This window comes from Lissotriton helveticus, chromosome 3_2, assembly GCF_964261635.1.
Source record: "Lissotriton helveticus chromosome 3_2, aLisHel1.1, whole genome shotgun sequence".
In the NCBI taxonomy this organism is placed as follows: Eukaryota; Metazoa; Chordata; class Amphibia; order Caudata; family Salamandridae; genus Lissotriton; species Lissotriton helveticus.
The window spans coordinates 461,822,447-461,848,210 of record NC_136062.1 but is presented as its reverse complement, the minus strand read 5'-3'; the positions used below and the strand labels follow the sequence as shown (position 1 = coordinate 461,848,210).

At 45.2% G+C, this 25,764-nt stretch overlaps 1 protein-coding gene across 2 annotated transcripts in view; it reads left to right on the top strand.

The window, feature by feature from the left end:
- LOC144826062 (embryonic protein UVS.2-like) overlaps window positions 1-24,905 on the top strand; it is a 152,870-nt gene extending 127,965 nt beyond the window's left edge. For both annotated transcript variants that reach the window (XM_078684369.1, XM_078684370.1), the window contains 7 exons: window positions 1,426-1,507; window positions 3,147-3,274; window positions 8,147-8,268; window positions 18,236-18,461; window positions 20,301-20,419; window positions 21,138-21,360; window positions 24,529-24,905. In XM_078684369.1, coding sequence (XP_078540495.1) covers window positions 1,426-1,507; window positions 3,147-3,274; window positions 8,147-8,268; window positions 18,236-18,461; window positions 20,301-20,419; window positions 21,138-21,360; window positions 24,529-24,539 — 911 coding nt within the window. In that variant the 3' untranslated portion in view covers window positions 24,540-24,905. The remainder of the gene's footprint in view (window positions 1-1,425; window positions 1,508-3,146; window positions 3,275-8,146; window positions 8,269-18,235; window positions 18,462-20,300; window positions 20,420-21,137; window positions 21,361-24,528) is intronic.
- The last annotated feature ends 859 nt before the right edge of the window (window positions 24,906-25,764 follow it).

Sequence of the window (25,764 nt, the reverse complement as noted above, 5' to 3'; positions counted from 1 at the left end):
GAGGGCGGTCTCGGTGCTGTGGTTGGCTCGGAAGCCAGACTGTGAGGGGTCGAGGGATCCATTCGTCTCGAGGAAGCTGTTTGTTGACGGTCTTTTCGATGACTTTGGCCGGGAACGGGAGGAGCGAGATGGGACGGTAATTCTTGAGTTCGGTGGGGTCCGCTGTAACAAAGTAAAGCAAGGCAGCGCATAGAGCAACTGTGCATTACTTTAAGCAACTTTTATTTACAAGCCAATTGCGCTAGATTATAAATCCCACCTGAATACTTTGCATATAACTTGCATTAGAAAAGCAACATAAACCTGACACAAAGCATTTGTTTTTCATCTGGGCACTGATGAGATGTATAGGACCTTGAGCATCACTCTCTCTCACTCTACTATCTCGCATAGAAATAATGGTGTTTCTTTCAACTGTTTTTTTATCCTCTGATTGCACGCATCTCAAAAAACCTCCTCATTATCCCCAATCCTCTGCATGAAAAACTCCCCACTCCTTTCATTTAAATGCCTTTTCATACTCTGCATGTCTCCTCTCTCTGAGCACAGCCTATTTTTTAGTCACAGGCATGTTTGCCTTAATCTTTATTATTATATTACTGCTAATGTCCTAATTTTATTCCAAATTATCAAATAAATCATCTCTGCTACAAACGTCAATCCTGCATACTAATACCTAATCTCCGCTCACGTATTAATCCCACAAATCATCTACTAGAACCCAAATACTTGATCCACTTACCAAATAATCACCACTAACTCCTAATAATGTACTCTTCCTCAAAGAAACTGGAGTAAGTGCATGGGGGGGTTATATTGAGAGCACAAGACTAATCTTAAACCTTAAGTGTCCGGAGCAGTGTGCTCTCCGGCATCAGTGCCTTGTCAGAGGTAGTTAGCACGTTATACCTATAAATGCAATATGAACTGATGGATGAAGGACTCACCCTGAAGATAGATCATCAAGGGGGTTTGATCACTTTATGAGGCAAAAAAGTTTTCATAAGGAAAACACATGATGATTTTCCCTTCAACAGTGAGTTATATTTAAAATTGGCCAAAACTCCAGTGCATCCCTCCCAGATGTATGTAGGTACTGGTGTTTATTTAGTGTGAAACTCGCTAGGGAGCAAGATGGGGCTCTTCATCAGATAGGATTTAAATTTAGAATTATACAATTAAATTTCACATGCTGGTGCGATTAAGTGATTTACCTCAAATCACATGCTTTTCGATCTTGTGCCAAAATGGAGATTTGAAATTCTGTTCCAAATTTGACAGCCTAGCCAGTAGACTATTTTTAACCCCAGATATGGCAGAAGCAGACTTGTCCCCTAGTGAACTGTGATCTTCTCTTTTTTTGGATTGTTCCCCATCAGGCGTAGTCGTCACTAACTCATCTTTACCGTCTGTTCGTCTTAACAGAAGACCTCCTCAACTTTTACCAAGAGAACACCAACAACCTTGGCCTGCCATACGACTACGCCTCGGTGATGCACTATGGGAGGTAAGTCTCTGACGCTCAGCTAAGAAGAGATTTTCTGTTTAAAACTCTCATTTAAGGCTTTAATATATAGACAGTGACCCTAATTTAGATTTTGTCAGACAGTACTCTGTTGCAAACATGACAGACTACTGTGTTCACCAAACCCTAGGATGACCCGCTTCATTTTGAGATGGGTGGACCCGAAGTGTTTTGTCAACTTAGCCCCTGTTGGCTCTACTGATGGGATACTTCCTCTGATAGTGTACGGAGGAGCGGCCATCTGAGGAATGACATTACAATTCCAGCCCTATTTAGGGGGAATGGGGTAATACCTTAAGTTTTTTCCTGTCCATCACCAGCAGGAAAAACCTAGAAGTGTGCGACTGGAAGAAAATAATAACGATTACCACAACCTGGGTGAAAACCTCTAGTAATTGAAAGGAAGTGCAGTGATGATGGTTCCTTTAATTGTGTAGAGATGACTGCTGAGATAAGGTAATTTCTAAATTTGGCGGAAGGAGTACCGTCGGGATGGCATTGCTAATGTCCTCCTCCACCCCTTAATCCTTTGTCCATCATACCCTAAATCACACCTAGTGACTCTGATCACATTCTGATGTGATCTCTTTATTCAGCAATAAGATTGCTGGAAATGGGAAGTAGAGGGTGATTTTTATTTCACCTTTGGTGGTGGATTGGATACAGGGATCAGAGCTTGGTATATATTGGAATCTCTACATGTGAAGAAAAGCACCAGATTGGTGGCTGTGTTTGTTAGGGGAAGAGAAATTAATTCAAGAATTTGGAAGGGCCATTGGTAATAAATGTGAGAATGGCCTGTAGACTCATGGCTGTGTTAATGAACATGTTCCCACAAAGTGGAAGGTCCATGGATGAGGAAGAGTGGTGCCATCATGGTTGTGTCGGTGAAAATGATTGGTCAGGATTGACGCTCTGTATGTGAAAAGGGGTACGGAATGAGGGCTTTGTTGGTGACCACGATTTGTCAAGACTGACGTTCTGTATGTGAAGCGGGGGTATTAAATGATGGCTGAGTTGGTGAACATGATTGGTTAGGACCAACGCTCTGTAAGTGAATCGGGATACGGAATGATGGCTGTGTTGGTGAACATGAATGGTTAGGATTGATGCTCTGTATGTGAACATGTTACCATAGAGTGGAAAGTCCATGGGTGCAGAAAGCAGGTACATGCTGTCTGAGTGGGTAACATACTCAGTTTAGAGTAGAAGTGCCATTGTTGATGAATCGCATGATAATGATACCTCATTGCTGACATCTCGGTCATAAGCAGAAATGTTGTGCGACTCAACAAGAGGACATTTTTAAATCAGTGCTTTTAAGGATCTGAGATGCTGAGTGTGAGTGAGGGCGCTAAGGTTAGCGTGTACTGCCACCAATGGCTTAGAGGCTCATGAAAGGGAGAACTGTGAAGTTTTAGACTGAGCTAGGCAGGATCCACGGGGTCTAGTTTAGTAAAAGCATTAGACATGCAATGCTTTAAGCAAACACCAAATATTTTACCCTCACCTGCTCCCGCTGTAGTCGAACCTGGACTCGCTATATAGTTTTTGGGATGAATAATGAATTGTAATGGCACATACATGGTGGCCTTTACCTGTGATGTTTTTGTTTCCACAGGTATACTTTCAGTAACAAACCTGGAAAGCCAAGCATGGTCCCCAAGCCAGATCCTTACGTACCCATCGGACAGAGGATTGGGCTGAGCAAACTGGATGTTTCCAAAATCAACACCCTGTACCAGTGCAGTAAGGAGTGCATGATAGATGCATGCAGATAGGTTCTGAACTTTCATTGCAGTCACAATATCCTTTCCTCCTAGGCAATACTATTTTCTTTTTTAATGATTCCAGATCAATTTCCAACAATATAATCAATCATGGGACATTTGTTTTGTTGGTTTATTTGTAGAGCACATCCTATAAAATTAATTATTGTGTTTAGTTGCTAGGGTTGTTAAATGATATAAAATATCATATGCAAGTAAGTGCTGCAAAAAAGAATACAAGTAAAATATTGCAAGGCTTTCTTAAAGGTAAGCAGAGTATGTCTATTGTAAATATAAAGTGGCAGTACATTAAAAATCTTTGGGCCCATTAGCGAGAATTTTCATTTTCCCTTTCCCTGCATGTCAGACAGACTGATTCTGTTTCCTTGATGCACTTAAAAATAAGGAATGCTTTGTTGAAGATAACGACCTTTTGGATAGGGCTTTTGGATAGCTACCAAGGAAGTCTAGGTTGCTGATAAGATAATGACCTCTTACTGCATTTATCCCCTGATTGGGTTCCAGCATTTATCACCTGACTGAATCCAGCATCTATCCTTGGTGCGTTGTCAATATTCAGTTCATGCGAGTATCCCAACATTTATTCCCTTATGAGATTCTAGCACTCATCTCCCGGCGTAGATTCAGTCGATCCTGGCATTTGCTAATAATTGGATTTCAGCCTTTGTATATAAATAAATAGGATCCTACTATTTATTTCTGACTATGGTTTCAGTATTAGTCTACTGACAGGATCCTTGCTGATCTTCTGATAAGATACCAGGACATATTTCCTAATAGGATCCTATTACTGATACCTTAGTCTGGCTGACACACAATGGAATCCAAGCATTCATATACTCATAGCATCCTGGCTACATCCACTGATGAGATTCATCTACTGATTAAGGGGCATATCAACAAGGCCCGTGATAAAATTATCTCCACTTTAACGTCCGTTTTCGGGTGAAAAGCAGCGATAATTTTATTGCCCTATCTGCAAAGACACGCTAACGCGTGTTTTTAGGCTTCCTCGCCTGTTTCCTCAATGCCCAGCTTTGGATTGCTAATGAGATGCAAAGTAGGCGTAACATACAGAAATGACCAGGAAAATGTTGCTACGCGACATTTCTCCTATTATCAATCTGCAGGCTAACCTGCACAGTGATAAGAAAAGTAACGATTACCGCGCTTATCGCTACTTTCCTTAGGCCTGCTTTCAATCTGACTTAGCCATTATGTCCAATGGAAGGTGGATATTATGACTAAGTCTGCCCTGCTCCATCATCAATCTATCGCGTATGGCTGTGCGATTATCGCTGGATTTCCAGCGATAATCGCACATTTAGCAGCTATTGCTTGGATTTTTATCACTTTGGAGATATACGTCGCTGATAGCGCGCTATCTCAGCGATAAAATCCAGCGTTAGCCGGCAATAATTATCCTCATGCTAAGCGCGCTTAGCGATAATTATCGCCGGCTGTTGTTGATATGCCCCTCAGTCCTTGCATTCTTGCCCTTCTTCTAGCTGATTATATTATGTTTTTAATAATTTCAGTTCAATTTCTACTAAAATGATCCTGCATGGGACATTATTTGTAGAGCACACACTATGAAATAAGTTAATGAGTTTAGGCTCCAGGCTCTATAAATAAATAGCAATAAATACTAACCCTGGGAGTAGTTTGCGAAGTAGCACTACGCATAGCTACGCGAAGTGCACTTTGCACTACGCGAGCTACGCGTAGCGCTACGCGAACTGCATAGTGTGCTGTTCACCATGATTGCACAGTACCGGATGCTTGTCCGCACTGTGCAATCATTGAAAACGGCATCTCGCACAGTGCGAGCTGTCTTTTACTGCCACTCGAGTACATTTTTACTCGAGCTGCAGCTTTCTCAACGCGGACTGGTAGTTTCTCATCGCAAGTGGTCGCAGGCATATGCGACCACTCGCAATGAGAAACCTGACCTCCACGCGTTGAGAAGCTCGCCGGGAGGTTTATTTTTCACGCTCACGATCGGCAACTTGATGTTGCTGATCGCGGACGAGGTAACAGTCTCGTCGGGATGTCATTTTGCTTGCTCGCGGTCGCCAACTTGACGTTGAGGACCGTGAGCAAGCAAAACATGATCGCTGCACTACGCTACGCGTGTTTGCACTGTGCTACGTGCAATTCGCGTAGTGCGAAGTAGCCCAAACTTCGCAAACTACGCGAGCATAGCGTAGTGCTTTGCCCAGGCTTATTAAATACTATATGCATGTAAGAGCTGCAAAAAAGAACACACATAAATGTTTTAAGGCTTTCCTAAAGGTAATTAAAGTATGTCTATTCTTAGTATCCAGTGGCTCTACATCCAAATTCTTTGGGCCAACTAGCAAGAATCTGCAGTCTCCCTTCCACTGAATATCAGTACTTGCAATGTGAAGAAGATATAAGCCACATGATCCTGAGGTGCAGTCCAGTGTTTTTACCCCACAGTCGGGTGCTCTTTCTTGATGTACTTAAAAATCAGGAATGCTGTATTGACGATATTGACCTTTTTTATATTGCTTTTGGATAGCTATCAATGAAGTCTAGCCTGCTGATAAGATGATGACCTTCTGGATAGCTTTTGGATGGGTGCCAATGAATATGTCTGCTGATATATGACAATATATCCCTAGTTTTAAAACAAGTCATGTCACCATGTCTTGTACATGTTGCATCTTAGCAATTTGATTTTTGGAAGCCCACTCATAAAGGAATTGGTTTAATCCAGGATTGAATTAGTCAGTGGACAACATATGATTTTGTGATATTTGTTTTGTAGGTAGGGCAATGCCTGTTGTAGTTGTCTTATGCTGAATAAACCAAAGAAGTACAGAGCTGATGTGAGCCTTAAAGTTCAGTTCTGTTTACCACATGACCTCTAACCTTTTAGATGTCTTAGTGAAGGTGCATGGGATCTCAAATAAGGTCAGGGGGCTAAGTGAGGTTTTGCAGGAGTCTGTGGCATGAGCCTATGCCGAGCTTCTCAGGTTTTGCTCTACTCAACGTGGGCCCACTTTTATTCATCCACATGGCCACATTATTTAGGCCTTTTTTTAAGGGCAAAGTACCCTTCCTTCATGCCCCAGACTGTGCAGATAGATCTACATGTTATCAGCAAATAAACAATATTTCAGGTCTCTGGCCCTAATGATAGAAAATACCATCTTGAAAAACAAGAGAGGGGGAGAAAGTGTGGACCTTTGGGTCTCCACATTCAGCTTTCCTTCCTGATGGCTTGAAGGTCCTGACCTGACACTTTGTGTCTGTCCTGTCAGGAAATTACCAGAACCATTCTAGCACTGCATCCAACACAGTGCCCTTCTGAGCTGGTCATGCAGTAGGTGATAGTCCAATCTGTGGAATGTGGCTGATAAATCTAACAGTATAAGCACCATCTTCACCTAAGGCAGGTAACTATAACTGTATTGTTGCTCTGTTTCCCAATGGGATTCCAGAATGTATTCCAAGATTGGACCCCAGCATTTATCACATGACTTGATGCCAGCATGTATTTCCTGAAGGGATCCCATTGGTTAGCCCCTGATAAGATCGCAACATTTAACCCCTGATTGGATGCCAGCATTTATTCTCTGATTGGATCTGAGCTTTATTCCCCTGATTGGATTCCAGCACCTATTTTCTGATTGGATCCTAGCATTCATACCTGGTGCAATGCGAGCATTCAATCCATGATGGTATCCCAGCGTAAATGTACTTATGGATCCCAGTATTCCACTACCAGCATAGATTCTGTGCATCCTGTTTCCATGATCAGAGCATTCAAATGTAAACAGGATCCAAATATTTATTTCTGGCTACAATGTCAGCTTTGGTCTACTGACCTTACTAATCTCCTGATAAGATACTAAGACATATTTTGTAATTGGACCTCAGTACTGGTGCCTTAGTTTGATTGAACTGACATACAATGGAATCCTAGCATTCATATACTCATAGCATCCTGGATACATTCACCCATTAGACCACATCATTGAACATTTTTGAATACGGGCATTCATCTACTGATTTTATCCCGGCATTCATACCCTTGTTGGAAAGTCAACATTCTTTTTCCTTTCATGAAATCCTGGAATTCATCTCTTGCAGTGATCCAAGCATCAATTCACTGATGGGATCCTACCATCTATCCACTTGTGGGATCGCATTTTTTTGTTTCTAATAAAATGCCATCATTTATTCTCTGACTAAACCTCCTCATTCTTAACCTGATGAGATCTGAGCACTATGTCCTTATTTATGGGAAAATGTTCCTCTTATGTTGGTGTATCAGATAGTTTTAATGTTAGAGTTCTGCTATGCCCTTTTGTTCGCTTTATGGAGTTCAAATTAGGGTTTAATTGGATTTTTAGCCTTATACACCATGTATGTACCTTTGATCTGAATGCATAACTCACTACAGACCAGCACAGAGAAAGTGGAGTGTTAAAAAGTTTTTGTTCGTGTTGCAAAATAATTTGTTTTTGCAGAGTTTCTTTTTTATCTATGTTTCTGAAACCTTATCCTCCCCCTACTGCTGTTTTATCTGCACCAGGGCAGTTTTTGTTGAATCTCGTGCCCGGGGTAGTTTTTGGTACCTATTTATATTCTTTTGCATGCTTTCATATCATTGCAAAGACATGCAACAGCCACTGAGATCATTGTTTAGATCAAGGGGCTTCTTCTTAGTGGAGATATAAGATGCTTGCTTAAATACTAGTGGATATAACTGAGAAATTCTGGGTAGGAGTGGTTGAAGTTCTACGTGTCAGGGTCAATGTGCAGTTTCAAGACATTTAATTTTCATATTTGGTTTCAGATTTGTGCAGCACTCTTTTCACTGACCCATCCGGCACGCTGATGTCACCCAATAACCCTTCCTCGTACCCTAACCACGTCAACTGTGTCTACCTGATCCAAGTGCCTTCTGATTGTGATAAGGTATGAAGTCAGAAGCGCTTTCTTCCTGCAAGAGACCTAGCTGTCCAGGGGTGTGGCTTAGAGTAGTTCACTGGGTCAGTACCTGCATGATTAACAGGTGACAGAGGCAGCTGCTGAGGCAGGTCACTATGGTTACAGTGGTCCATCAGCTGGGAGAAGAAGAATCTGTCTTTGAAATGTTCTTTCCAATGATGTTAGTACTATAACCCAAAGGTTTCAGAGACGAACCAATCAGAAGACATTCTTGAAACCTACAGTAGTGCTGCCACTGCAGAGTAGATGGAATTAAGTTTAAAGAGTGGGTCTACAAGGGGCAACTAAATGAGACTTTAATCAAGTTCAAATTGGGCTTCAAAGAAATGTCACATGGAAACAGTAATCCCAGAGGAGTTCCACAAAGTACATAGACGTGTAAGGGTTAATTTTTCTAGAGGGAAGTCACAATTCGCAAGGGCAAATTATACATTGCCTTTGTGGATTCTTTTTTTTTTTTTTTGAAAACTTTTTATTGATTTTATAACACAAACACAAACAACTTGCAAGGAGTGAAGAAAAAGAGACATCAGTATACACAACATTGCAGTACATGGTGTTGGAGCGGGAAGGACAATCCAATGAGCGTTTGTTCTATCGAGAAAGAGTCTCACAGGGGGGGGGGGCCAGGAGAAACAAATTGCAAACAATTTACAATAGTATGTGGAGGAACCCTCGGGTTACGGGGACGTAGGTGCAACATCTGGGTCAGGAAGAGGAGGGGCACATATATCGCCACGGTAAGTGTTCCACTGAGTCCATATCTTCCCCCATTTTCGGGGGTTACCTCGAGAAACATATACAGTTTTTTCTCTAAACATGCACCAGTCCATGTTTTGTTTCCATTTCCGAATTCCGGGCGGGCCCTGAGCGCCCCACAATTGCGCAATGTCTCTCTTGGCAATCATGTTGCCCAAGGTCACCCACCGAAGCTGCGACACGGAGTAATCATTCGGTTCCCATACGTTCAGCAGGCATCTCCTTGCTTCCGGCATCGATTGCACCCCGGTAACCTCACTCATCACCTCATGCACACGGGTCCAGAATCGCACTATCTCAGGGCACTCCCAGATGATATGTAAAAAGGTGCCCAGAAGACCGCAGCCACGCCGACACAAACCATCCACAGAAAAGCCCATGTGTACCAAACGGGGACCAGTTACATACACTCTATGCAGGATTTTAAGTTGCACAAATCTAAGGCGCGCCTGGATGGCTACCTCTTTAGGGGAAGAGATCGCCGCCTGCCAGTCCTCATCGTCCAACTCCAGCCCATCACCAGTCCAGGCCTCTCTAAGGCGAAACAGGAGATCAGACCTGGAGTTGATTAATTTTTTATAGATAAGCGAAATCGTACTGTCAGGAACATGTCCGTCCAGTACCCTGTCCTCAAGCGGGGACGACTCCGGAATCTCCTCACCCGAAGGGAAGACCGAGAGCACCGTGTGTCGGACCTGTGCATAATGAAAAAATTCGCGATCGTCCAAAGCGTACTCGGTTTTCAATTCCTCAAACGTCTTCATTCTCCCCTTGGTCCAAACATCATCAATCCTGCTGATACCAATCAAGTCCCACCTATCAAACCCCCGGGACTGCCAAAGTGAGCCAAGTCTATCAGACGCGTACAGGGGGGTGGCGCGAGTCAATTTATTAGTCCACCCAAGCGCCATGGAAGCATGTCGCCACACCTGGACGGCCGCCCTGGTGGGGCCCGTTACGTTGCGAGGGGTGAGTTTCGAGTAGAGGACTCTATTGTAGTCGCCCCCCGGTAACAACCACTTGTCCATCTCAAAGGCCGGATTTGGCAAAGGGCCATACATGCAATGATTTATTGCCCCCAGTTGAGACGCCCAATAATAGCGACGGATATCAGGCAAACCAATTCCACCGTCGTACCACGGGAGCGACAATTTAGCAATGGCGATCCGGGGCCTACCCCCCCCACACCAGTCGTCTCTGTAAACTCTCAACCTCACGGAGATATGTAGCCGGGACAACGTCAAGTGTGTTTTGCAATGCGTAGAGGAAGCGGGGCAGTGACATCATCTTAAACAATGCCGCTCTACCCAGGGGAGAAAGAGGAAGTTTCTCCCAGGCGACCACATCTGCCCGAAGACGCTGAAGAGGGGGCAGTAAATTACGGTCGAACCGGAGTGCAGGGCTCAGCGTGATAAAGATGCCTAGATATTTAAATCCGTCTTCCACAATCGCGATAGGACAACCACTGGGCAGAAGGGGGGCGGCACCCGACAGGACGTATACACAGGACTTCGACCAGTTGATGACAAGACCCGAGTTTTTGCGGAAGGATGTTAAGACATCAAACAACACAATGAGGGATTTACGGGGTGATGTAAGATAAAGCAGAATATCGTCAGCGTAGAGAGATACACGGTCCTCAAACTCCGAATTCCATCTAATGCCCTTCAGGGACGGTTCCCACCGCAACCAGGCCGCCAGCGGTTCCAAGGCAAGAGCAAACAACAAGGGGGACAGGGGACAGCCCTGTCGCGTCCCTCTGCCCAGTGCAAAGGGCGCAGAGACCCGACCATTGACCACCACCTGAGCCATGGGACCGGCGTAAAGCAATTTGACCCACCGAACGAATTCCGAACCGAAACCAAACTTAGCAAGAACCGCCCACAAATACGGCCATTCTATCGTATCAAACGCCATCGTAGCGTCTAAGGACGCCAAGACGGCGGGCTCACGCAGCGTCTCGGCCCGTGCCAGGACGCCATGCAACCGTCGGAGGTTAAGCGCCGTATTACGATGCGGAATAAAGCCGGATTGATCAGGGTGAACCAGGTCCCCAATAACGGTCGCCAAACGTGTCGCCAGCAGCTTGACCAAGATTTTAGGTTCCGCATTAATCAATGAAATGGGTCTAAAAGAGGCGCAGCGATCCCGAGGCTTACCATCCTTGTGGATGACAACAATAGTGGCCAGTCTCTGGTCAGGCGGGAGAGACCCCACCTCCAAAGACTCAAGAAACATAGAGCGCAGATGAGGAGCTAGCGAATCCGGGCGCAGTTTGTATAACTCAATGGGGAGCCCATTAGGGCCCGAGGCCTTGCCGGATCGGACCGAACGGACAGCAGCGGCAATCTCGTCCACAGTAGGCGGAGCATCCAGAGCATCTCTATCAATGTCAGACAATCGGGGAAGTGCAATATCACGCAATAACAGGCGGGAGTCCTGCTCCGATCGATCAGACAGCTGGGTGTAAACCTCGCGGAAATAATCGGCAAAGCATGCAACAATATCAACAGGGTCTGTACAACACTCACCATTCTCCGCAACAATCACAGGGACGACACGACTTGCATTCTCCCTCCTGTCCAACCAAGCAAGCAGTTTCCCAGCCTTATCACCCACATCATACAGGCGTCCCTGCTGTTCCCTCCCCATTTCCTTGGCAGCTTCAGTGACCAGAGCTCTGTATTCATGTTGTTTCAACTCTAGTAGATGTAACCCCTCAGCGGTAACCCCAGATTCCAAGCTCTCCTCCAGGGCCGTGACCTCCCCCTCAAGTCGAACCATCTCAGCACGGCTGGCCAACTTCACGCTACCAATCAATGAGAGGGCCTGGCCACGAATGACCGTCTTGTAAGCTTCCCAAAGTAAACTAGGGGAGGACACAGAGCCCACATTTTCCTCAAAGTAACAATCGTGTGCTTTAACCAGCTCATCCCTGACCCTGGGGTCCTTCAAATACCAGGGGTTGATCGGAGCCACTCGGCCCGCCGAACTCTGCCGTGCATCAACCACCAGCCAAAGCGGAGAATGGTCCGAGATACCCCGTGCCAGATGTTTAACTTCCCGTATGAGGGATGCATGGGCCGAGGGCAGTAATACGTGATCTAACCTCGAGAGACTACCATGAGCACCAGAATGATAGGTATATTGCAACTGTCCCGGGTGAAGCAACCGCCAGCAATCAGTGAGCCCCAGCATCTCCAGGAAGTCACTCAACCAAGTCTGGGCCTTCGGCAGTTCCCTGGGAGGGTGACGATCATGCATCCCCGAGACCACCGCATTAAAGTCACCCCCAACCAAAAGCAGACCCTCGGGGAGACCCAGGATAAGTCCACTCAGATCAGCAAATGTGGTGGCCTGGAGCGCCCCACAATGACGGCGTATCGTCCCTTATCATCCAATATGACATCATCAATGGCCAAGGGGAGGGAGGTCCGAACCAGAATGCCCGCCCCCCTAGAACCCGAGGTGAAACCCGAGTGCGCCACAAGGCGATAACCCCGCCTATTCAAAGCGTGGCACTTGTTGCCGAGCAAATGAGTCTCCTGCAGTAAAACAACATCTGGAGTCAAACGTTTCAGCAATTGCAACACCACCCTCCTCTTAATCCCATCCCCCAACCCGTTCACGTTCCAACACAATAGCCGAAGACCCCTACCCCCCATCCCCATGTTCAGCCCCTCCCCCGCCCCACACCCAGAGCAACTGCAAAAAACAGGAGTGCGCCTTTCCTTCGCCTTGCAAGTAACAATAAAATTCAAACAAACAACCCAGTTCCCCCAACAAAGTCAAAACAACGATACCCCCCACCCCGCACCCCTGCTGAAGACCAAAGAGCCCCATAAACTCGCAGTGTGCCTGTCGCCCAACCACCCAACTAATCTACGAAAAGAAACCCAGGAGGAGAAAGGACCCGTTCACCCCCCACCCACCCCCAAAAAGACTGTTACTTGCAAACATTAAGAACACAGCTTAGCACAGTTCAAAGCCAACGGGAAGGGAACGGGGTCAAAGTCAACAGTTACTCTTGCTCCGTCGGGCCACCCTCCGCCCGATCCGACCTGCCAGAGTCCTCAAAAGGTTCAAGATCCGTAGGCAGCGTGTCGAGCCAGTCACTCACAACCCCAGGATGGTCGAAGAAAAAAGTACGATCTCTATGTACCACTCGCAAACGGGCCGGAAAGAGCATGGCATACTTCATAGACCTTTCCCGGAGTCTCTTCTTGACCCCTTGAAACCCCAGCCTCTGTTTCTGGACCTGTTGTGTAAAGTCCGGATAGAAGCTGACAGTAGAGTTCTCAAAGGCAATGGGACCAGACTGCCGCGAGGCCTGCAGGATAGCGTCTCTGTCCTGGAAATGAAAGATCCTCGCAATGATGGGTCGAGGGTTAGCACCCGATTTAGGTGTGCCGCCGGGGATCCTATGTGCTCGTTCGACAGCGAAAAACTTGCTGAGACCCTTGGGCGCCAGGTGATTCAGCACCAGGTCTTCCACCAATAGGTCCGTCGAGGCAGCAGTCGATGATTCCGGGACCCCAATCAGGCGGATGTTATTGCGCCTGGCACGACTTTCATAGTCCTCTAGGCGCCCAGAGTAATAATCATTGGCCTTTCCACAGATTCCCGACTTCAGCTTGGAAGTCAGAGACGTCGGTGACCAGGCTAGAGGTCTTAAGATCCAGGGATTTGACCTTTTCATTCGTCTTCGCCAAGTCCGCCCTGATCAAATTGACATCAATCGACACCGTGTCCAGCTTGAGAGTCAAGGCCTCATATTGTTGCCCCAATGAGGCCTTCATACCGGTGATGGCGCCCATGAGATCTCGCAGCGAGGGCTCGTCCTCAATCGATGAGTCCTCCGGCATTGGCGTCGAGGGTTTAGCTGCTGCTCCCGGCGATCCCTTAGCTAGAGTGTACCGGTCCATGATGTTCGTTTGCAGGGCACTCCCTCGAACGCCCGGTTTAGGCCCGCGCTTCCCACCCTCAGGCTTGGTGGCCATCTTGGATCCTGGACCCGTACGGGTCGCCTGTTGACGGGTAAAAATGGTGACTGCGGTGGCAAATGTAGGACCAAAAGGGCAAAGGTGGTGCCAGTCTCAGACCTGGAAGCCGCTACAGATCGGAGAGACCAAGGGTGTAGGAGCGTCCGGCCGTCCACTGAGCCGACAAAGTCAGGTTGAGCTCCGGACAGGAATCGAAACCGAAACCGGTCGCCAGCCCACGCAAGTCTGGCAGTCCGTTGTTGTTCACTTACTGGACGGCAAGCGAGACAAGATAGAGCGGGGCGTCACCATGGAGCAGGCCAGAAAACTGCGACAGTCTGTAGCTCTGGACCCCGAAGTCCAAAAAAGTTCGCTGAAACAAATAAATGAGCAGTAGAACCGTGCCAATAAACACCCGTCGTCTGAACCAGGATAAAGTACAGGATAGTCGATGGAGGTGGCGAGGGTCCGGGAGCCCTGTGCTCACGCGACCATCTTGGGTGCGCGCGAAGCTCCTCCTCCGCCTTTGTGGATTCTTGCCGCTTTTGATATGGTACCAAGAGCAAAACTATGGGAAGTCCTAGAAAACATGGGAGTGCCAGCCCCTCTTCTTAACATTCTAATAAGACTTCACGCTAACACTCAGGCACAGGTGAGGTGGGGTGAAAGTGGGGCCCTAACAGAAGTGATCCACATTGATAAAGGAGTTAGGCAGGGGTATGTATTAGCACCCACCCTGTTCATTACGGACCTCATTGGACTTTTTAGCAGGGATGGTTGTGATGCTCCAAAAATAGGAGGACAATGGGCCACTGCTCTCCTATTTGCGGATGATACTCTGCTCAAATCGAAGACACCGCATGGGCTTCAGCAGCTGCAGGATGATTTTCAGGAATTCTCTTCGGGACGGGGGCTGGAGCTAAACAGCTCCAAAAGAAAATGCATGCTTTTTTCATCTAACTTGAAGACCAAATGTAAGAAACATCTGTATGTGGGCGGTGAATTGCTAGAATTAGTGACAGAGTTTGATTATCTGGTTATTAAACTCACCCAGAACATGAGTTGGGTCCCACAATTGGGCAAAGCTCAGTTAACCCAGACATATCAAACGGCAAGCATTGTGAAAATGCATAAGAGAACCACATCTAGAAAGCTGGCCCAACCATTATAAATCTACAACACTAAATCCCTGGGGTCATTCTAACTGTAATAATTTCCTAATCATTGAGCAGAAATGTTTTAGATCTCTAGTGATCCTTCTGGTATCTACTCCAATGAGTCCTCTTTATTTAGATCTTGGCCAGGAGAGGGTCTCACATAAAATTGGCCTTCGGATACTCATGTTCTGGCACCAGTTGTGGACCACTGGAGCTCTCGCCTTTTATAGGGCGGGTCTCCATGAGCTAATGGCAGTAACTTATGTGGACAAGATCCCCTGGATGCTCACAGTCAAGAATGTGTTAGTTAAGTTAGGGCTGGTTGCCTAATGGAGAGACCTGGAAACCCTTAGCCAGACAAACAAATCTAGTTTCAAAGCTGTGTATTGGGGCTTCATATAAACTGACCTGATAATGAATTGTAAGGGATCACTTTCGCCCGATTTTATGATTTTTTAACAGAATGTGCTATTTGAGCCCACACTGGATGAAATCGAACCCCGACTAGCAAGGAAACTGTACCTACAGTTTAGGTATGGGTGCCTACCCCTATATCACTTCAGAAGAAACTGGTGTATAGCAGGTGAGAGCGCTGAAGAATGTTGCTCCTGCTGCCAAGGGATCACTGAGACACCTGAACATGTTCTATTCTTTTGCCCCCTATATTCCCGATCCCGACTTAAATGGATTGCCCCCTTTGTAGAAATCTGGAAGTAAGGAGAAACAAGAAGGCATATGGAATAATGAAGACACATACAACGCGTATGATTGTATTCTTTATAGCAAAGTTCCTAATGGCTGTATGGATCAGGCGCTCTAAGTACTCTTCTGAAAGTCCTTAGGGTGTAGCTCTTATGACGCACTATATTATGAGGCCCCTTAAAGTTGTTTAGAGTTTTTTTATAGCGGGTGGTGTCCTATTTTTTTAGCACCCGGATTTTTACTATTTCTTAATTCCTTTAAAAATATATATATATCTATCAAGCCAAGGTTTTTTAGTATTAATTAGGATGTATGTTGTTCGACTTATATTGCTGTGATTGTAATTAGGCTGTGAATGTGTATTTATAATGTTTTGGCCTATTTTTCTCTTAAAATAATGTAGTTTAGAAAATGTCTAACCGTTTTTTATCTAGGTACATCGTAATGTAGTTCGTAATTGTAAATAATGATGTAATTTTTACACTCAGGATGCGACCGTTTGTTTATAATGAAATATCTTATTTGTATTGTGTGTTTGTAATTGTCTTGTTTTATGGTGTACTTCTATGATCCTCAGAGATCGAAATAAAGTCTTTTTGATTGATTGATTGATTGATTGATTGGTAAGGGTTAATCTATTATTGAACAGTGTAGCAGGAAAGAATACTGGGGTGCACAGCGACAGGTATTATCCCCCGAGTGTATGGGACAAGAATATCGAGTTTTAAATATAGTGCTTCTAAACAAATCATAGCCAATATAGCAGCTACCATAATATGGTTATGGTCAATATATGAATAGGTAAGTATAGACTTACTATGCTTAATTTCACATTTATCTTGATAAGATATAGATATATGGCTTTATGGTAAGGTGATGCAGAGTGTAGTAAATCTATACTTAGCTATACATTCCCTGGATGTTGCAATAGTTAATATTCTGACTACAATGTTTTTGTACGTGATATTTCTCTGCTCGATATTCTAACATACAACTCTTGCACAAATCATAAGCTTCCGTTTCCTGTGTGAGACTCCTTTGTGAGATTTACTCTGAAGGGCGGCAGCCTTCTTCTTTTCATTAGCCTGCTGTTGGGCATCACTCATTCAAAGGTAGGACACAGGTTATTGATAATCCAGAGGCAGTGCATGAGAGGTCTAGGGCCTACACTAATGAGGAGCCAACTTTACCAAGTGTCTCGAAGCTTACACAAGCTTAACTTCCCGGTAACTCCTTTAACCGCATGCGTGCGGCCGCTATTTTAGCGCTGTGCGGCTTTTTGCGAAAAGCCGCGTTACATGACGAGCTCAGCCGTCATGAGCATGGAAGGGGTTAAGTACGTGGTCTTGGCGGAAAACCGCAGCTTAGCATAGGCAATCAAGAATCCATATTTATGAGAGGTTTGCACCATGCTCGCACCACGCAACATGGCACATGCACAACGCAATCCTCTATGACAGATTTATGATGCCACACTCAGCCGCTTTGTGTGGCTCTGCATGTCTTCATGAATCTGGAGTAACACAGTGCAGCGCAAATCGCTGTGATGCCTCACTCTTCCCTGAGTAGACATTTCATGGACCTTGCAGTGGGTGTTCCCATGCAACTCCCATTGATGTTGACGCATTCCCAGATTTACAAGGACTTTTAAACCTGAGAATGCTCCAAAATTGAACACCTTCCCAGGGAAGGCATAACGAGGAGAAATATCTTTATTCCTTCTCGGTTTCTCCTCATTCTATGTCGGCTGTATTCCATAGCGCACATTAAAAGAGGAAAACGCCTCTCAGGATTGTTTTTGTGCAGGAAGGTACCCCTGCCTGTGTTGTCACTAGGCTTCCAAAATGGTGCCATCACAGGGTAAGAGGACAGGAATGCACCATATTGGATAAATACTGTGCATTGCTGCCCTCCCCCTGTGATCCAGGGCAGTGCAGCAACATGACTTGTTGCGCTGCCCAGTGCCACAATTTTAATAAGCATGCCCACTAGGTTGTAAATTCTTCACAATACATATCTGAGCTTCAGCAGAGGTTTTGTTACAAGCAAAGTCACCATGAGAGAAGTCAGGAGGTGCAGGGATAATATAAGGGTGTCATATCTCTTTGAACACACAATTGAAGTGGAGGGAAGGAAGGCTGTAAACAGAAGCATTCACTGAATTTAAGAGTCGAGGTGAAGTAGTACAGGTGTTGTGCAAGAGTGAATGCAAAATCACCGACTGAGTCTAATCTGCAGATAACTTTAAAACACTGAAAATAAGGTATTTTTAAAAGAAATGTTCTAGACACTCCGAAGGTCACCTGTGTCTAATTTACTGGTCTTTCTTCTCAGATTATTCTGCTGTTTGATGCCTTCGATCTCCAATCATCTCCAAACTGCATCTCTAACTATCTCACAATTTATGATGGCAACAATAAGACAGCCCCAGTCTTACTAAGCAAAGCATGTGGGACCAGACAGCTCCAGCCATTCACCTCTTCCGGAACTGAGATGTTGCTGGAGTTTGTGATGGACAGCTCCATCACGGCCAATGGGTTCAAGGCCTTCTACAGCAGTGGTACGGTCCTTGGTGTCAGGCTGGTCTCATACAGGGAGGAGGAATGTAGAGGTCTCTTACAGCAATGGTATGGTCCTTAGTGTTGGGGCACTCTGCTTCAGTGGAGGGTAGTCGCAAAGGCCTCTTATAGCAATGGTATGGTCATTGGTGTCAGGTCCTTTCAGTAAAGGGAGGGAGGTCGACAAGGCCTCCTATGGCAATTTTATGGTCCTTGTTGTCGAGATGCTCTCAGTCAGTGGAGGGAGGTCTCAAAGGCCTCCTACAGCAATGGTACAGTCCTTGATGGTGGGGCGGACTCTGTAATGAGAGGGAGGAAGCAATGAGTTTACAGCAATATGAAGGTCCTTTGTGTCAGACCACTCTCAGTCAAGGGAGTGAATTTTAAGGCCTTCTCCCATACCAGCAATGGTATGGCCTTGGTGTTGGGTTCTCTCAGACAGAGGAGGTGGGATGGCAAGGTCTCCTACAGCTATGGTGCAGCTTTTGGTGTCAGGCCACTCTCAGTCAAGTGAGTTAATTTTAAGGTGTTCTCCCATACCAGCAATGGTATGGCCCTTGGTGTTGGGTTCTCTCAGACATAGGAGGTGGGACGTCAAGGCTTCCTACTGCAATGGTACAGTCCTTGGTGTCAGGCTGCTCTCAGTTGAGAGAGTGGTTTGTAAAGGCTTCCTACAGGAATGGCATTGTCCTTGGTGTCGCGGTGTTCTGAGAAACAGGAGGGAAGGAGATCGCAAAGTGCTCCTACAGCAATGGTATGGTCCTTGGTGATGGGGCTCTATGAGTCAGGGGAGGGAGGTCGCGAAGTCCATCTACAGCAACAGTACGGTGCTTCCTGTCAGCGCGCTCTCAGAAAGGGAGTGGGTTGTAAAGGCCTCCTACAACAATGGTATGGCCCTTGGTGTCGGGTGCACTCAGGCAGAGGAGGTGGGAGGGCTACGGCTCCTTCAGCAATGGTACAGTCCTCAGTGTTGGTCGCTGTCAGTTGGGGAGGGAGGTCGCAAAGGCATCCTATGGCAATGGGATGGTCCTTGGTGTTGGGGCACTCTTGGTCAGGAGAGGGAGATCGCAAAGACCTCCTCCATCAATGTTACAGTCCTTGCTGTCAGGACACTCTCAGAAGGGAGATAGAGTACGCAAAGGCCTCTTGTTGGGACCCAGTGAGCTGTGCCCCAAGGATCATCTCAAGGCATGTTGGCATAAGGTTTACTGCAGAAAGTGCTTGTCTCTCAGAATCAATAGAGGTCTAACCACGGAATACAAGGAGATGTTGTGGTCCCAGTACACTGACATAGTCCCCTTGAGTCTGGGTAAGGGGGTATAGTGGTACAAGGATTAGTGGTGCTTTGTTTCTGATCTCTTGGCCTGTGGAATCTTGCCCACTGATGATCGGGGGTTGGCAAAGCTCACACTGTGTACAAAATATATGGGCACGCAAACAGTAAGTGACATGGGAGAATACCAACAAGGGTCTCTGATAGTAGGGGTCACCTGGTTGAAGAACAGCTCCCTTGACATGAGCTCTATTATTCCCTATCCTGACAGAAAATGTTTACTTTCTGACTGGGACCCCATGATATTTTGCAGCTAGTGCCCAGATGTGCACTAATATCTTCAATTACTTGCCAAGGACCACTATTTTGGGGACACGTGAGCTGAGGAACAAACAGCGTGCAGAGGACCCCAGGCAGCACCTTACTCTTGGTTCCAATTTGGCACACAGTTGTTGTTGAAGGGCTGAAGCTGAGCTGTTCTTTGGTTTGTGCGTGAGGACATTGTAAACTTGTGTCCAGAAATCTATGCTGCAGAGTACTTAAGATGTTTGTTTCTTTTGTTTGACAGGAAATTGTGGCGGCACGTTCACCAGCTCTGCTGGCACCGTCTCATCTCCCTACTTCCCCAAGGTTTACCATCCCAAGATGAACTGTGGTTTCTACCTCGTGGCTCCAGCTGGATACAAGGTAAGTGCCACAGCTACCCAATGTACTGACAATAAGAACGCAATAAGAAAACACGCAAGATAGGCCCTGGAATTATGAAGTTCTTCTTAGGTTTCTGCCTTAGAGGGCGGTATGGCATCATGATTTTCCACAACAGGGAAGCAAAGCCATGTTTAAAAAATGTACCTAGCTTGCCATTCCACTCAGATGATCATATGTCACTTCTGGGTGATGAAGGTGTCTGGGCACTGAACTGTGTATATATAAGAGCTCATATACCCCCTGCTGATGGGACAGTGATGCTAAATAAGGGCCAGAACATACTTTTGCTTCCTTATGTTACACTGCCTCCTGCTGGCAGAACAGTGATGGTAAATAAGGGCCAACGCATACTTCTTATGTCACACTGAGCCCTACTGGGAGGGCAGTAATGGCAAATAGGGCCAAACACATACTTCTCCTCATGTCACACTGAGCCCTACTGGGTGGGCAGTAGTGGCAAATAGGGGCCAACACATACTTCTGCTTCCTTATGTCACCTGCCTCCTGGTGGCAGGACAGTAATAGTAAAGAGGAACCAGTGCATACATCTTCCTTGTCTCACACTGCCCCTACTGGCATGATAGAGGTGGTCAGTAACAACTGTCACATAGTTTTCTTCCTCATGGTACACTGTCTCCTGCTGGCATGACTGAGGTATCATTTAAGGACTAACACATACTTCTTTTACACCCTGCAGGTTTCATTGACATTCACATATTTTGCTGTTGAATCTCATCCACAATGCGCCTATGACTCCTTGTCTATTTTCGATGGTGCCAAGACCACCTCCATGCTTATTGGTAAATACTGCGGATCCAGGCTAGTCCCACCAGTGACCTCCACCGGGCGCTTCCTTCTGCTCCAGTTCCGCAGTGATGAGTTAGTGAATATGACGGGATTCCAGTTCACCTACACCTTTGGTAAGTTTATCTACGGTAAAGTTATCCACTGGCTCTTCATCACTAAGGTTCTGCAAGGAGTTGTTTGGTCTTATCTGCGAAGAAGTGTCAGAAGGCCTGTGTTGCACCAAGGCATTTGCTCTAGTATACTGTGCTTGGAGTTAGCCTGTACCCTTTGGATGCTGGGCCTGCTTAGAGATACTAAGTTTTCTGTCAAGAATTGTATACACTACACCCGAGCACACCCAATCATTATTTCTATAATCCAGTTTTGGCATGTATCACTGGATGAAATATGGCAGAAAAAGTATTTTCATAACATAGTACAAATCCCAAAGAAGTCTTTGGTCCAATTTCCCGAAATTCAGCTTCAAAGAAGTACTTCAATCACACTTTTCAATCAGATCTTGGGTGCTTTATTTCAAATAAAATGTATGTTGACACAGCACCAGCCGACTCGCGCTTCGCCCACACGGCTTTTTCAAGGCTGCCGAAAACATATATACAGAACTTTTAGACGATATTGTCCCCCTTATCAATCTCTCAAGTATATACAAACATTTTCAGTTATAACAACTGCATCCTGTGTGTAATAAGCCAACAAATAATTATAAGCAACCTCTGATTTTTACAAAATAACATGATCACATAAAATTCATGACTTATTCAGTCTGATGTTTCAAAAGGCAATACATCATTAAAGGGTCCTAATAATGTTAGTAGAGTGAAACTTACACAATTGTACCACAATAGATCAAATGTATCACCACCATTGGTGACACAGTGATAAACAATCACTGGAGTGTAAACTCACCGTGGAATGATCCAAGTTCTAATCTTGATTCTAGTGACTGAAATAATAAAAACCCATCACCTCATGCACGATCGCTTCAATAAATAATCACTTGTCTCACCACAAAAACGAATAGTATATTGGAAATTGTGGTTTTGACTGCCAGAATATAGTTCGGTAAATTGTTGAAAAGTTTTTTCTAAAAAATCTTTTTCTAAAAAAAACAGTATAAAACATATACAAAGACCACTAATTGGCCCTGTAGCCCACCAGTTACCCACAGGGATCAATGGAAGATATTTATACAAACTGTGCATGGAATGGATGTAAGTGTGTGACCCTCGTGCATTGAAAGGCAGAACCACTCACATGTCCACCAATACTCAAACTAAGTTCTAACACCTGATACCTTACATTGCATAAGTCCTCCTAGACTATCGCATGATATGTCAATTAGTGCAGGATTGTGCAATTTAGATCAGGGATATAATATGCAAGTGTAAATTGACGTTAAATATTCAGCATTCAAGGTCATTAGGTAGAGGATTGCCCAAGTCTGACCAATGACCACCACTCGGTAAGTGAATGAGATTGGTTTGGTAGCAGCAGATAAGGATTAACAAACATGTACACGTTTACTTTACATAAACAACCTTCTTGAATTCCTGAGAGCTCTGAAATATTTTCTACATACTCCCGAAGTCAGTGTGTGGGGTTTATATACACTTTCAAACACAGCTGTGGCCACTGTTGGACCCTTTCACATCTCCAGGTGATGCCCATAACAAAGCTCTCTAGTGCCAATTAATAAATAGCCTCATATCCCACCATCTAACCCTGGTAGTAGTGACATATGTCAAGGGCAATAGTGACAATTAATCAGTAGCCTCTTCTCCCACCATCTAACTTGAGTGGTAGTGACATGTGTGGAAGTGCACTAGTGCCAGTTAATAAATAGCCTCATCTCCCACATCTAACCCTGGTTAGTCGTGACATGTTTTACGCGCACTAGTGCCAGTTAATAGTCTCATCTCCCATAGTCTAATTTAGTAGTAGTGACATGTGTCGAAGGACACAAGTGCCAATTAATAAATAGACTCATCCCACTATTGTAGTATGGAGTACAAAGGGGACCTGCATTTTACAGAGGGGGAGTCATGTTGTAAATTAGTGGGTTACTGCCCTTGGGAACTCTTAGTACCCCCTCTTAATGGAGGTGAACAACTGCTGATTGACTGCTGGTGCAGCCTCCACTGACTGTAAGCCATCTATTACTGGTCTCTGCCTTTGATGCATCAACTAACCCACTGGGCCTCATCTACAGGAAAGTGACTCAGCATGGCACCGCAAGCAATTTGGCTGCGCCGCACTGAGTCACTTTCAAAGCACAGGGGTGCATCATATTTACAATAATATGTTGCATCCCTGTGCTTTCCACTACACTGGCGCACAATAGGCTGCCATGCACTAGCGCACTCAAGAAAATGGGACACTCAGTAAACCCTTGTCGGTATGGGCAGTGTAAAGTATAGTGTAGGGGAATCTACAAGGGATTGACTTCAGAATGTAACTAAACTGAATTGTGTTAATCAAATCAAAGAGTAAGTCATAGGATCAAACTCAAATGTGTCCAGCAGGACAACAACAACCAATGTTATAAACAAGAAAAATCAAGAAGCACACCGAGAATCCTATTTATATTCAAAGAGATGTATTTCAAAATTTCATATATTAACACAGATTCATGGGGATATAACGACAGAGAATCAGTCAAATGCAAAGAGTCATGAACGGATGTTTAAATCAGTTACAACAAAACAGTTCATAACAAGCATCAACTCCTGAAACCCTGGCGCAAGTGGCTTATAAATCTGCTTCACTCTATTTAGGGTCGGCCTCTCGAAGCAGATCTGCCCCACCTGTGTCTACCATGGGGAACATTGCAAAACTGGGCAGGGAAAGACAACAGTGGTCTCCTTGGCTGCGGGATAACACCCTGCACGTCAGGGACATTGGTTTTGTTTATTTTTTATTGGATATAAATCTCTGCTTTGGGGGCTAGTTTGTGAGGAGAAAAAAATTATCCTGCTACAACTGTCTGCCATGAAATAGGTGGAGAAGGTATCTCTGCAGCCTCTATGCACAGACTGCGGGGGTCCGATTGACCCCAAAAGTGCTGCTGACCAACTCTATGATGGGACAGCTCAATTATTCACGAAAATAGGAAAATTCATTGATCTTTAGAATGATCAAATAATATGCAAATAATCATCGCAGTAAATTTGCATTGTAGATACTCATTAAGTATCATGAAAGCCTGTGTGAATCCTGGTTTTCAGTCAATGAACAAGTTACACTTCAACAATTTATTTGTGTTTTCCAACGATTACTTGCAGTAAAAGCCTAACAGAAGAGAAGCTGATAAGCCACAGCTCCCCGGAAGTTCCTGACTCCGGAAGTACATCTGTTCCACATGAAGATGGAGGATGATTTAAGTACTGCATTGGATTCTCTATGAGTCTCAGTTTTGGTCGCCCAGTTTCTCTCTCTTGTTGAACTTGTGTCATTTGTTCTGTTTCTTGTTGTAGCCAAATAATGTTATGGCCATATATATTAAGAGGCAGGTCAAAAACGGTGGTTGGCAATTGTAAATCGAGAGTTTGCAACCTGCCCGACATCTGGTCCCTAGTTTGCCACTGATAAATCCCATGGTGAATTACACTAAGTGTGAAATATTGTGCTAAAATGAAGTGAAATAAATACATTAACTAAAGTCTTGACTCTTTTTGCTGATGATGTTTCATAGAAGCAGTATTATATGAATACAGTGGCGGTCCTGCCAAGTATCACTCATCTGGTGTTAGAATAACACATTACTGCAAATTCTGCCACATCATTGCAAGCCTCAAATAAATCACACATATGATATGAGCAATGACGACCACTTGTTAAGTTTTCTTTTAAAGTCTCTTGGCATCAGGGACTGTGCCCTAACTCTTTGTTCTACTCATCTAATCAGGAAGATCAGCACGGCAAATCAATCCTTAAGCTGACCTTTGTGTGTGCTGTGCCCTCAGATTGGAGCACACCTTTGAGGACTGCTGTTGTGCCTGAACTCTGGGTTTTCCATGCACTGTGGAATGGAATGGGTATTTGAGGATGTGCTGGCCTTTGGGGTAGTTGTGCTGAGGTGCTGGTGGTCACTGCATCACTTCTCCTACTGAATGAATAAAAGGAAAACTCACCTTAACTTGTGCGTGAATCTTCATTTCAGCTCTGAAGAGTGGGAGTCAAGACCTGCGGTGTTCTCATTCTGTTGCAACCGCTAGCCTGCCTTTGCATTCTGCTGGGCCTCTGCACTCCTGAGTACTTCATCTACAGCGGCTTCATTGATAGGTTGAAATGTGGTGACTTCACCTGGCAGCCTTAGTTGACCACCATATTAGCAGCAGGTGTCAGCCATTTTGGAACCAGGCGACTCTTTTAGACATTGGTGGCCTCATTTTATTTTAAAAGTGACGCATCGCTGCGAGAAAACAGCGATGCGTAACTTTTCACTGTGCCCTCCTTGCGACACCTATTGATAGAGCGCGCAGGTCACCCGACTCAGTTTACCATACTCACCTGGGCCC